The sequence below is a fragment of the Saccostrea echinata genome, unplaced genomic scaffold, assembly GCF_033153115.1.
Source record: "Saccostrea echinata isolate AGI-Se365-2 ecotype Australia unplaced genomic scaffold, CSIRO_AGI_Sech_v1 ptg000009l, whole genome shotgun sequence".
Classification (NCBI taxonomy): Eukaryota; Metazoa; Mollusca; class Bivalvia; order Ostreida; family Ostreidae; genus Saccostrea; species Saccostrea echinata.
The window spans coordinates 2,393,514-2,406,883 of record NW_026889758.1 but is presented as its reverse complement, the minus strand read 5'-3'; the positions used below and the strand labels follow the sequence as shown (position 1 = coordinate 2,406,883).

Sequence of the window (13,370 nt, the reverse complement as noted above, 5' to 3'; positions counted from 1 at the left end):
TCATGGAATGATTATCTTCATGACCAAATTCCTTTTTACAGTGAGAGAGAAAGAGTGAAAGGGGATGGATACAAGTGAAATTCTAATTACAATCACACTAGTATATAATAAAACATACCGCAATTCACAGAATGATATTGCTTTCATATATTTCATGCGAGGGAGACATGCAGTTACATTTTCTAAGGAAATTAGATGTAGATTATACTTTCCTATTTGTTTGCAAGGTACACCAGGCCCTGGGGCCATAAAACTTAGACGAGCTCACTTTTGATCTCAGTCTCACTTTTCCACTATTAATTCCTTTGGTAAAAGTGTGACTCAGATCAAAAGTGAGCTCGTCTAAGTTTTATGGCCCTGGAGCCAGAATCTTGTAAATGAAAATCAATGTAAATGATTTGTTTGAGTGAATTGTCAGATTTTAGAGTTAATAGAATCATGTAGGTTTACTGCAAGGTTTGAATGTGGCCTGATAAATTTTGTAAACTCTTAAGACGAGTTTACTCTTGTTAGCCGTCCTGAACGGAAGACAAGTGAGCTAATGCTGTGGTTATTTGTGTGGTGTGCATTGACTCTTTAGGACTTTGGGGTTTTCTAAAGAAAATCCAGGGTTAGTAATTACTAGTATCAAATTTGGCAGAGAATCGTAACCTTTGGTTTGAGAGGAGATCCTGACTAAATTTGTTAAAGAGCATTAGAATATTGTGTTGCTGTAAATTAATCCTTTGTAATGGATGTCTTCCCAAGAAAAGTAGTGCAAGTTAAGGGTATCAAGATGTGACAACCTGAAAAGGTCACAGTGGCCTACTTTCAGAATATTTTCGCAATTCAGAGTTAAATGGCATAAGCTAAATATCTTACGATTGATCAGTTCATGCATCTGGGGGGGGGGGGGGGGGGTCCTCCATTTGGAAAGTTATAAGTAATATCAACCTATCTTTCGCATTTGTGGAATCCCAAAAACCTATCTGTTGATGGTCGTTCGTGTGGTGTAGTGATAAGAGTTTCAGAGGAAGGAGTTGATCCTTATGTCGTGCGTTTGAATTCACTGTGGGGACCGCTTCAACGGACGAGACATGTAAATTGAGGTCAAATGTCCCATCAAAATCTTTGAACTATATGCCAATTTTATACTTACCTACAGATTTCAGGAGAATGCAAGATATTCATTTAAAAAAAAAAGCATTGTGTATTGGTCAAGTGAACGAACTAATCCGTAGTAAAAATTAGAATGAAACAATTGCCGAATAATTGGTATGAAATATGTCAGTCAAAATGGTAGGTTGTATATGTAGAAAAGGTAATAACGACATAAGAAAAATGCTGACTTTTAAACAAGATTGTTGAAAGCCCTGTAACATAAACTTATTTATCGGTAATCTACCTCAATCTGACATCTTGAGTTTACAATAACGTTTACGAACTTTCGTAAATATGAATACTGATCTATGTCAGAATATGCTCTTGCTTACCGAATCAGTTGGGAGACATAAAACAGTATGCTGGTGATGGTGAAATATTACTCCATAGAGGAAGTAGACAATGGAAAATACTTTGTTAATTTGTCATTTATATCAACAAAAAATTGAAACAGTTTGAAAACATACCGGTAATGTCTTTTCAATTTAACAAGCATTCTGAGAGTATTGCATTAGCAATACTAGTCCCCTACCCGCAAGTGTAATCTGGTTCCCGTTAAAAATTAAAAATGCCATAATTCCGTCAAAAATCAATGAAGTGGAACGAAATGCAAACTTGATCTATAACTCATCAAGGTAAAGTCACATACCAAAAATCAGATCAATATCTGCAAGCATTTAGAAAAAAATTGCGGAAAACCCTAAAAAATTAAAAAGGTCATAATTCCGTCAAAAATCGTTGAAGCGGAACGAAATGCAAACTTGATCTGTAACTCATCAAGATACACTCACATACCAAAAATCAGCTCAATATCTGCAAGTGTTTAGAAAAAAAGTGCGGAAAACCAAGTGGGACAGACTGACAGACAGCTAGACAGACAGACAGACGGACGGACAGACTCAGAGGAAGCCTATAGTCCCCTCCGGTTTCACCGGTAGGGGACTAATTAGCGAAGGAATGTAAAACATGCAAACGTTTTCACGTGGAACGGAAAAAAATCACTTGAATTGCCAATATAATTTTTGGTGAATTGCCTTTTGAAGACATTTTGAAAACAGTTTAGAAATCAAGCTGCTGATAATTATTAATATTTTTTATTCGTAACAAAGAGATACAAAAAAGATATTCGAGAAATGTGTCGTCTGACCTTAATGTGAAATTTTTACAATAACGATTGCAGCAACTTCTCTGTAATGGTGTATGTCCATATCACAGGTTTAAAACTGGCACTTCTGCATGACATAATTTGAAATTGTACATATCTTTCAAAATTATAATTCTCAATTAAAAAGCAAATCAAATATAAGACTTGGAAAATCACATTGCAAATAAACTCTCTAGAGGCAAACAATGTGAAAAAAGAAATGTTTGAGATACAGGTACATGCATGTACTGGTAGATTTTTTTTGGACATAGATAGATTTTTATGCCCCCGTAATCGGAGGTTTGGGGGCATATTTTGGTCTGTCTGTAAAATCATTAACTCGGCCATAACTTTCGAACGGTTGGCGCTAGGGCTTCCATATTTCACATGCATATTCCTTGTGATAAGTCCTTTCTTTGGCTACCAACATATTGACCTCTTGTCCTTGACTTTTGATGAATGATACCTCATTTATGTCAATCGATAATTTCATCAGTTAAAACAGAAATGGATACTTTAAATAAGTTCATTTGTTTTTTTATAGGACAAGAATTAAAATACTGGACATGACAGTCGGATGTCAAATATGTATATTTTGCAAGAACGGCGACGAAAAAGAGTCTCGATAATTTCCGGACAAAACTCAATAAAAATTACGAAAAATTTCTGTCTCATCAGCCAGATCGGGACAATTCTAAGGAATAACAACAAGCTTTAATTAAAACCTTAGGTTAAAATCCTAAGAAAAGATAAGGTTTTAATACTGAATTTTATTTTATTTGCCACATATACATGTACAAATCGATAAATGCACAGCATAAAATATATAATAAATATATTATCATTAATTAATGTCCTAAGCATACAGAAATTCTATAATACATAAGATAATTGGAAAGAGAGAGAGGGGGGTGAGCTTCGTCATATGTATTTTGATTATAAAGCTGGTAAGGCAATTTCGACCAAGAAATGCAAAACTCTTCAAGAACCTGATTTCAGCCTGGGCTCCTAAACAAGTAAAAAATATCATCATTTATTTTTAACTCATTCAGTTTTCGTTGCATTATTATCAACATACACATGTTCATAGAAGTGCTTTAATGTCACCGAGCAATCCTTGTAATGTCAAAATCTCATTAAAACATAAATTTAAGTTCTTTTTAAAAATAAGTTGCGATCAATTTTAATGGCAGGCTTCTGACAAATAAGTTTACGTTACAGAGCTTTCAACAATCTCCTTTAAGATCAGCATTTTGCAAATTCTATTGTCGTTAAAACTACAATCTATTGCTTGTTTATTTTGATTGACATATTTCATACAAATTGTCTTATTTTGGTTGACGTTTCATACCAATTGTCTTATTTTAGTTGACATGTTTCATACCAATTGTCTTATTTTGGTTGACATGTTTCATACCAATTGCCCGTTCTTTACGGATTACTCTGTCTACTTTATCAATACAGAGGGCTTATAGACGGATGCGACTGTCGACAGAGATGTATAATCCTCCAATGCACCTGATACCAAAGCGGTGTTTCTTTGTCTTGTTTACGATTCATATTGTTTACAGGCTTTAGATTGGTCACAGTTTGTTATCTTCACCTCAATCACCTGATACTTTGATATTCAACAATAATGTATTTAATTTCCTAATGTTGGGCACTGAGCTTCCAATATGACAGTTCGATTATCACAAGGAAATTCAATATTTTTGGCAAGGAATGGTAAATCTTTCCTGATTCTATTTCCATCCAATAAGTTCAGTAAGAGCCTCAGAATGTACCCGACTGTCTAACCAAGAGTCATCGCTGCTAGCATATGTTGCTGGCTTGATCACTTCCTTTGATACTGGAATCTCTGCAATCGCATCGCCATTATTATGAGGACTGGCGAATCTGACCCCAAGTTTCCCTCTGGACACACCAGGGAGAGGAGATTCGCACCTTTTATGTACAATATACAGTTTTAATCATTCAGTGAACTGTGCAAATATAATGTCTAAGACCGTGCATAAGCAGGGATGTCTACACACTACAGAAGCCAGTATTAGTACCCAGCAAGTATGACGTTAGGGAGGTCCTCACACCAATGTATTTCCACAAGGAATTGGCACACTTGCTCTTTAAGATTGACAAACAAAGTTATTAACCGCACACTTGCCATTAACGGTCGTTTCTACGTTGACACATTGGCAAGGAAGTTCGCACATCAGTGCTCTGCCAAAAAGCTCACTCATGGAAATCTGCAAATGATCCAACGATTTGTTTGCATCAAAAATGTTGTTTTATTAGGTAATACCCAACAATCAAAAATATGAGATTCTACATTTTTTTATCACCATTCTACACAAAAGTACTATGGAGTTGATATTAAAAGGATGCTGGAGTACCTCATTGACAACATTTGTGTAGTCTTCGGAGACCAGGTCTTCCAACAAACTGTTGGAATTTCGATGGGCACTAATTGTGCTCCATTATTAGCCGACTTGTTTTTATATTCTTATGAAGCAGAATTTATTCAAAAACTTCTACATGATAAGAAGAAAACACTTGCTGTGGCTTTCAAATCGACTTTCAGATATATGGACGATGTTTTATCGATTAACACTAGTTACTTCCATTCATATGTCGACTCGATACATCCCAGTGAGCTTGAAATAAAAGACACCACAGAATCTGCCAAATCTGTTTCATGTTTGGATGTTTTACTTATTATGCACGATAATACTAAATAACAACTAAATTGTATGACAAACGAGAATACTTTAGCTTTCCCATCGTCAACTGCCCTTAATTATTTATGTAGTAATATTCCGCGTTCACCTGCATATGGTATTTACGTCTCCCAACTTATTCGATACTCAATAGCATGCTCTGAGCACGATCAATTTTTAAACCGAGGCAGACTACTAACAGATAAGATGATGTTACAGGGATTTCAGCAACCTCGTTCAAAGTCAGCATTTCGTAATTCTATAGTTAACATTCTATGGATGACCTTCTTAACAAATATAACCTATCAATGAGTCGTAATTTGGCTGACCTGTTTCATATCAATTGTTAGGCCCTGTTTTTATACTAAATTTGACTACAAAATGTTTCATCTACCGTAGGGTTCACGGCGGGTGTGATCGGTCAACAGGGAATGCTTACTCCTACTAGACACTTGATCCCACCTGTGGAATTTCAGGGGGTACGTGTTTTATGCCCTGTTCACAAATTTGTAATGTTAGTGAATTTTTTTTTTTTTTAGATCGATCACTGTTCGTTATATTCACCTTTTCAATTTTTCCATTTCACTTTCCAGTTCTTTAGAATAATATTTTATGTAATTACAAAGCCCAAAAATAAACATTTTGACAGGTTACGTTTCTGACCAGAAACTCTATACCCTCTTCTTTCATCACATTATCTTAACAAAAAAAAAAAAACAAAAAACAAAAAAAAAAAAAAAAAAAAATGGCTGATCTAAACACAAAGTTAAAGTAACATAACTTTCAAAATTTTCAATTTATCTGCTATTGTGTTAAAAATTCATAATTAATGTCAATTTCATTGATATAATAAGAAAGATGAAAATTTTGGGGGAAAGTATCCCAAATGGGAAATTTAAAATTATCACAAAAACATGTATACCCCCTATAAATCAATCAATACCCACATGAAAACTCTTTATGAAACATCTCCCTTCAAAAAATCGTTAAATGACTTCATTTGTTTGTTTTGATTCACAATAAGAGTCTCTTTATTAAGAAAAAATCTACATTACTATATTTTTATGTAATTAGTTATAATTGAAATTAATTGAACAGTAAATGTAAGTATACAATGTGTATGTACGTCAATTACAACACTTTGTAAAGTTGAAGATCAAAACCTTTTTAGACATTGAATCAAATTCACACTGTACTGCTGCTAGTGCAGTATCATTAAAAAAATTTACAATTGTACCATTATTGATAACTATGTACGAGTATTTTCAATAAAATACCACTATTGATGACGTCACTCAAGTAGGGACCCACTTTAATTAAATTATTAGAGATTCTATCTTTTTCTTACAATTGTTCTTATATACAGAAATACCAGAAACTTTTACACAAATGTATTTGCTTACAAGGGCATTGGAAAACGAAAGGATGATTCTCTATAAGGCCATTTTCCGGCCTACGATAAAATCACTTAAAAATGTGATTTTATGTAACTTTAATCATTATATTTCATGATTTTGATGTTTGTTTTTCAACATCGATCACCTAAGTCGCGTGATTTAAAGATCACAAGCGGCCGTCAAGTAAAGAAAAATTGAGGGTAGGTCTATTTACATCAAGTTTTCATGCATGTTTCTAGATGTAAATGATCAAAAATTGTTTATTTATGTCGGAAACATATCAGACTTAAGTAATAAAAGCAAAGATTTTTTAATTTAAGGCTAAAGATATTTTTTATGGCAAGAATTTTGATGCATTCACATTTTGCATATTTTGAATGTAAATCTTTACAAAATGAACCTCGTACGATGTTGAAAAATGTTTAATTAGCATTTAATTAAAAGTATTATTTCATATATGTTTATATTGTACTTGTGTATTGTTTCTATAGATGTGGTACCTATTTTACGCATAAAATGCCCATGCAAGAAATGAGATTTCTAAGTTTCTTTTGAACTATAAAAGTTGTGTATCAAATGTTTAAAGCAATGAATGAATTTTGTTTGTGATTAAATCAAAATTAAGTTGTAATTTATAAAATATAGTCTACATTTGCAAAAAAAATAAAGAATTCATTAATTTACAGGATGAAAATATTAATGCAAGTACATGTTAATAGTCAGTACATAAAACTCAGAACGGTTGTATTAAAAATATATATATCGACGTAAAATGAAAAAACATCGTAAGAGTTGATTTGATTCAATTTAATTACGCATGTAAAACAATATGTTTAATTTAAAATGCTATCTTAACTATAATACACAAATGTATGTATAAAAGTCGAGCCCCCCCCCCCCCCCCCCCAACGGCACTCCATAAAATGGAGTAGATTTTCAACAGTTCCTTCCACTACGCATATCAGAAGTTTTAGTATATCCATGGACTAACAGAGTTCTACAACATCCCAGGTACAAAATGGACCGTAAGAGATGACACTCCTTTCGCACTCTTGAAACCTGAGAATTAAATTCTCTTTCCGTGCTGCGTCAAGAACTAAGGTGTTTAACACGGGTAGTGACAGTTCCTTTGCTAAGTCCTCAGCATTGAAAGTAAAAGTCATGGGTCTCTTGGATATTATCTTAAAGAAGGAGGTCCTGTCCCACGGTAGGTGTTGGTCAATACTGAAACCATGCATAAATCAAAATTGTGACACTTCACCTTAAGTGGATGATCTCTTTATCTGGGTGAAAAATTCTAAAATGACGTAAAGCAACATTCAATTATCAATCACGTGACATTTAGGAACCCCTTTCCTCCTTGGCGTTTTATTTTCTAAGACAGAACTACTGTTCTCATAACTTATATTGATGCTACCAAAGGAGTGTGATGAATAGATTGAGTCCTCTCAACACCCAGTTAACAAAATACATGGATCCTATGTCACTCATACGGAAAAGTGTCCTTCTAAAAGGTCGAGGCGAGAATTTCCATCATGAAACCATCCCATCAGTAATTCTCTATCTATAAAAGTTACATGTGTACCCATAGAAAAATTAAGTTTATAACACAAATAGCAAATGCATCTTCCCGCTACAACAAAAATAGCTTTTATCATTTCTAGAACTAATAACAAATATGCAGTACTCCTAAGGAAATACAAATACAAAGAAGTAACATAGATAAACTAAACTATCCTTATAAATTATATAATTATAATAAGTAACTTATATTCATGTCTTATAGTCTATAAAAAAAATTCTTTATTTCTAGCAGATGGTTCAATGAGACTTGTCTTCACGTAATTTCATAACAACCAGTCATTTCAGTCCTTTGATTTTAGATTTTTTAAGTAAAAAGTTTACCTTTTTTGAGTAAACATGCATGGCTTACATTAATTCTTAGTAAATCAATAGAAACATGTACTCTAAGTGGAAGTTTATAATAAGAAATAATCTACATTAAGCTGATATCCTTCATCGTAAGTAGTTAGCTTTTCCTGCAAATATCGTAAAAATGAAGCGAAAAGTTTTTATTTACATGTCATAACCACCTTTAACCAAGTTGATAATTTGGTAGTCACTTTTTATGTTCATAAAAAGTTTACATGCAAATTTTGGTGTTGGTTAAAGGTGGTTATGACATGTGTAGGAGTTACCTAACACACCAACCCTCTTGAGTTTTCCCATTACCCTAATGCTAATACGGACCGATAGTACCTTACTTTGTGACCCTATATCATAACAAATACTTTTGTATCATTAACCAATCAACATTTATCATTAAATTGGAACATTAGCCTACTGACTCATGCAGTTTTTAAGGGAAAAAATACTATTTGAAAATTTGAAGTCATTGTAGGCCGCAAAACGGCCTTATAGAGAATGATCCTTTGGGATATGAATAGTTTACTCAATAACTAATGTAATATAATGATTGATGTCCAAGAATTGATCTGTAGTGTCCAATATGTTGTAATGTATTAAAATTAAACATTTGAAGAATCAACAAACAAACAAACTGAAATCAAATCAAAACAAACAACAAAAATCAAGAAAAAAGAGAAGAAAAACAAGACCTGACATGCATGTGAAAGACAAACAAAAAATTGTTTTTATGAATCCAAAATCACACACAGTAAATAAATTTACCATCGCGGCAACTTTAATCTTAAAATATGAGAATAAAAATATATAGAAAATGAGAATATATGTTTTGTATAATTATGTTGTTTGTTTATTGTTCGCCTTCCATCAACAGTCCCAGTCATCTTTAATATGCAACAAAACTTAAGGACACTGAAAATTACTTGCTGTTGAGTTTATAATAAATATTTACAATAGGTGACTATAACAGTAAAAAGTAAAATACAATGTCTACATTTAAACGAAATTGTAAAGAACAGCTGTGGTTAGCTTGGGGGCCCCGACGGTCATTGTCCTTGACCTGCTTGGGGCCTCGAAGTACACAGAGCCCTTGTCGTCTAAAGTAGCATCCCTCTAACACTAGACCCTGGATCCGCTCCTGTTGTATATTAGCGGGCGGCGAACGAACCATTTAAAATTTATGTATGTATTGCACTTAATTTAAGCCCTCGATTTAATTGAAGTGTTTGATATTTTCAGGAATCCGTATGATTATTTGCATTTGAGAGATTATGTTTTCATAGTGAGTAACCCATGTTAGATTTGTCTTCATGTTACACCTTCATTGAAGGTGTTTGGATTCATGATTCTAATATGTGACCATACAGAGGATAAACATGTCTCTATATGTTTTTTAAAATTTGAAATTGAGAGGGGCATTAATATTTTTCAGGATGGAATGCCATATACCAGTCTGACTCTCATCCCGTAACTTCTTCTAAATGTATTTGATTTTCATATTTCTATTAATTATGCTGTCGCTTGCAAAGATTCTGCGTTTACTATAATTAAAAAGGTGAAGATAACTAACAATGGCCGATGTGGGGGAAAAAAAAAAAAAAAAAACAAAAAAAAAAAAAACAAAAAACAAAACAAAAAAAAAAAAAACAGACCCCCGGAAATTCCAGAGGTGGGATCAGATGCCTAGGAGGAGTAAGCATCCTCTGTTGACCGAACACAACCGCCGTGAGCCCTATATGTATTGATCAAGTAGACGGAACATTATGAAGTCAAATTTAGTTTGTAAACAAAGGTCTTATAATTGATAGAAAATAAGTCAGCCAAAATACGACCCAATGATAGGTTATATTTTCCTAACAAGGTCATTATAACGACTATAGAATTTACAAAATTCTGACTTTATACTAGGTTACTTAAATGTCTATCAACTTATCTGGCATTAACTGTCTCGGTTTAAAAAATGATCGTATTCACATCGTATGCTTTTGAGTATCGAATATAATTAAGATACTCAGAAAAAATGTAAGTTAAAATCAAGAGTATAGTCCGAGAACATTGCTTTGGGTTACACCAAAATTAACAGGCACTAAGGTGTAAATGTGATTTAGTAAATTGTCTGTGTCCTGTCTGTTAAGAAATGCCAGGATTCATTGAAATATATTGTTTCCTTTGCTATAGAATTTCAATAGAAAGCGGCGATGTAGAACTTTATCAAATGGCTTTGCAATGTCCATAATGATTAGGCCTTTTTGTATGTTACTTTTATAATTTTTTAAGTATGAAATCAATTAGTTGCGATAAAACTTTATCAAATGGATTTGCAAAATCCATAGTGAATAGGCCTTTTTATACGTTATTACTGTTTTTGTAACCTGTTTTGAGTATGAAATCCATTAGTTGTGATTAGCAGATTTTCTGAAGCCATGTAGTAGGTTATATAGAGAAATGTTGTTTAAACAGATTCCAAAGTATCAAATACTGAGTAGAATCAGAGTTAACAGACTTTTTTTGCAACCATATTGTAATCTTTCTAAACAACTTCAAAGGTTTCATTTTCATTGTCGCCTTCATTGTCTAAACTCTTCTTGAATTGGAAAATGATCAAAGAATCTGACGACGAACATTCTGAAAATAAGTCCAACAAATCTTCACTATGTTTTTCCAGCAATTTTAGCACATGCTCATCCTGCTCTTTATTCCTCTGAATAGTTTTAAGAAGGACGTCTGCCGAACTTGAACTATCGTCATGCTTTTTGGCAACAGTAAACATTTGCCACAGAACTACGGATTGAAGAGTTGTCATTTTAGTGAATGCAATCGTTAAAGATTGAATTTTCTTCCGAAAGACAGTACAGCCGACAGTAGGGTAGCTAGTAAAATGGTTTTCTATTTGACTTCTCAGTTTTCTGATACTTCTTATCTCTTGTAAAAGCAGGGACTGTGACATCATTGTCGAGACGTCAGTTTCATTAACTCCATTTTTATCTTCAATGCTTCTGAGATAGAAAGTGAACTGGACAAACTTTGATACGTCTTCCGCCATATTTTTCTTCAATTCACTCTCCATTTGTAACCCCTCTTGGACAAACGATTCAATGTTTTTCTCTTGCCAGACAAGCCTCAGAAGAGAATTATTTAATCTAAAGACCGGCGTTAGGGCTGAGGAGGATGTGAAATCACACATAAATGTTCTATTGTTATTACCAAGCAATTCAAGAACGCCGTTCATTTTACTGGACGTATTTTCACATTTGAAAAATCCAATTGCTGTTTTCATATTTCTGACCACTGAAGCTATGGTGTCACCGGACTGGCCCGAGAGATGAGACTTAATTTTCGACACTAAGCTTTCAGCATTAATGCTTTTTGATTTCAGAAACTTTCTAATGTATTCCAGTTGTTTTGAACATTCCTCTCGAGGGTTTTCTTTCTAGAAATATTAGAAAAGGTTCAAATAAATTTGATATATAAGGAATAAAATCAACATTTTATCTAAATAAGAACTGATGTTCTGTTGAAGATGTGATCTTAAAAACATATAAATTTTGTAATACCGATGCAGATGCTGGTTCATTGCCCCCAGTTTGATTCTTAATTGGTGGAACCTGATAAAAAATTAAGAAATATAAACAAAAATAAACATTTTTTTATGTGGATCCTAAATAAAAATACAGAACGTGTAGGAATCTTCCTTACCAATTTGAATAAACACTGCTTTACTGTAGCGCAGGTTCGTTTGTCATCCAGACCTCTGACACTTTCAAATATTCCTTTGTCTAAGTATAAAAATTGATTTGGCCATTTCTTTGGAGAAAAAAGATAGAAAGTTTCCTTCCCATCAACCCTTATAACAATCCACTCTCCATCGTTCCCAGGCTTGTCCTCACAACATTTACAAAATCTATCCGTCTTCATCCAAACATAGTATTTTTCATCGCTCGATCGAATATAGAATAAATTTTGCGAACCCGGGAGAAACTCAAAACGAAAAAGGACGTCATCAGAATTCGTCTGCCGTTTAACTTTTTTCAGTGCCTTTATCTTGGCGAACGTTGGCCTTGAAAGAACGTATTCTTCTCCTTTTTCATCAACATTTGGTTGAATGCATAAATCTTGTTTATCAAAGTTACCACTAAGATCCTGCAACTTTAAATTTAATTCGGTAGCAAAACGTACGATGTGCTCTTGCTTACTGAAGTCGAAAAACGCAAAAAGTGTCACTGATTTTTCAATGGTTGGTGATTCCAAAAACCTAAGCAACTCTCTGGCACGGTCTTTGTCCTTTTCCATGACCTTCGTAATAGCTGTAGCTGTCTGTGGACTGTAGTTCGTTAATCTCAGTACGGTCAACATTTGCAGAAGTAATGCATGTCTAAGCACCGAAACTCTCACGAAGAGATTGATGTACAGTAAACACCTCTCCGCTTGTGGTTTGTCCATATCACATGAGATCAGACTCTCAATCCGACTTTTCAAATTTCCAATGTGCTCCACACCAATGTCAATGTTAACGTTTGCGATCATAATTTGTATTACGTTCGTTTCTATGTTATCAGGGTCATTTATTGCACCAACATATATTTGTGAAGTTGACAACTTTTCTATGATGCCTGCAATTTCGTGTTTCACAACATCATCAGCTTGAACCTCTTCTGCAAGCTTTTTTACGATGCTATTTTCTTTGGAGACCAGATTCAAGAAAGCCGTAACAATTGGAAAAACCTGTTTTAGTTGACGAGAGTAAGGAATAACTGAGTCGAGATGATTAGTTAGTGAGGACAGGAAAGTTATTGAGGATTTCATGAGATCACCGAGGCTCCTGTATTCTGCAATCGAAGACCACAAACATCCCATTATTGCGTCAGCTTTTCCCGTGATACCCTCTTGGGAAGCCATTTCTCGCTTTATTTTTGAAACATCCATTCCATTTTCACGGAGAAAAGTATTCATTCCCTTTAGTGTTGAAAGATCGATGTCCTTTTCTTTGAAAAATGTTTCGAGATCATTCCAATGACTTTTCCAATGATCTATATCCATTGCAGATGTCAT

General features: G+C 33.8%; 1 protein-coding gene across 1 annotated transcript; it reads right to left on the bottom strand.

The window, feature by feature from the left end:
* Positions 1 to 10,851: 10,851 nt before the first annotated feature.
* LOC133181475 (uncharacterized) lies at positions 10,852 to 13,370 on the bottom strand. The gene is made up of 3 exons (XM_061315967.1): positions 12,018 to 13,370; positions 11,876 to 11,926; positions 10,852 to 11,751 (listed from the first exon to the last, which is right to left on the bottom strand). The coding sequence occupies exons 1-3, from the start codon at positions 13,368 to 13,370 to the stop codon at positions 10,852 to 10,854; spliced, it is 2,304 nt and encodes a 767-aa protein (XP_061171951.1).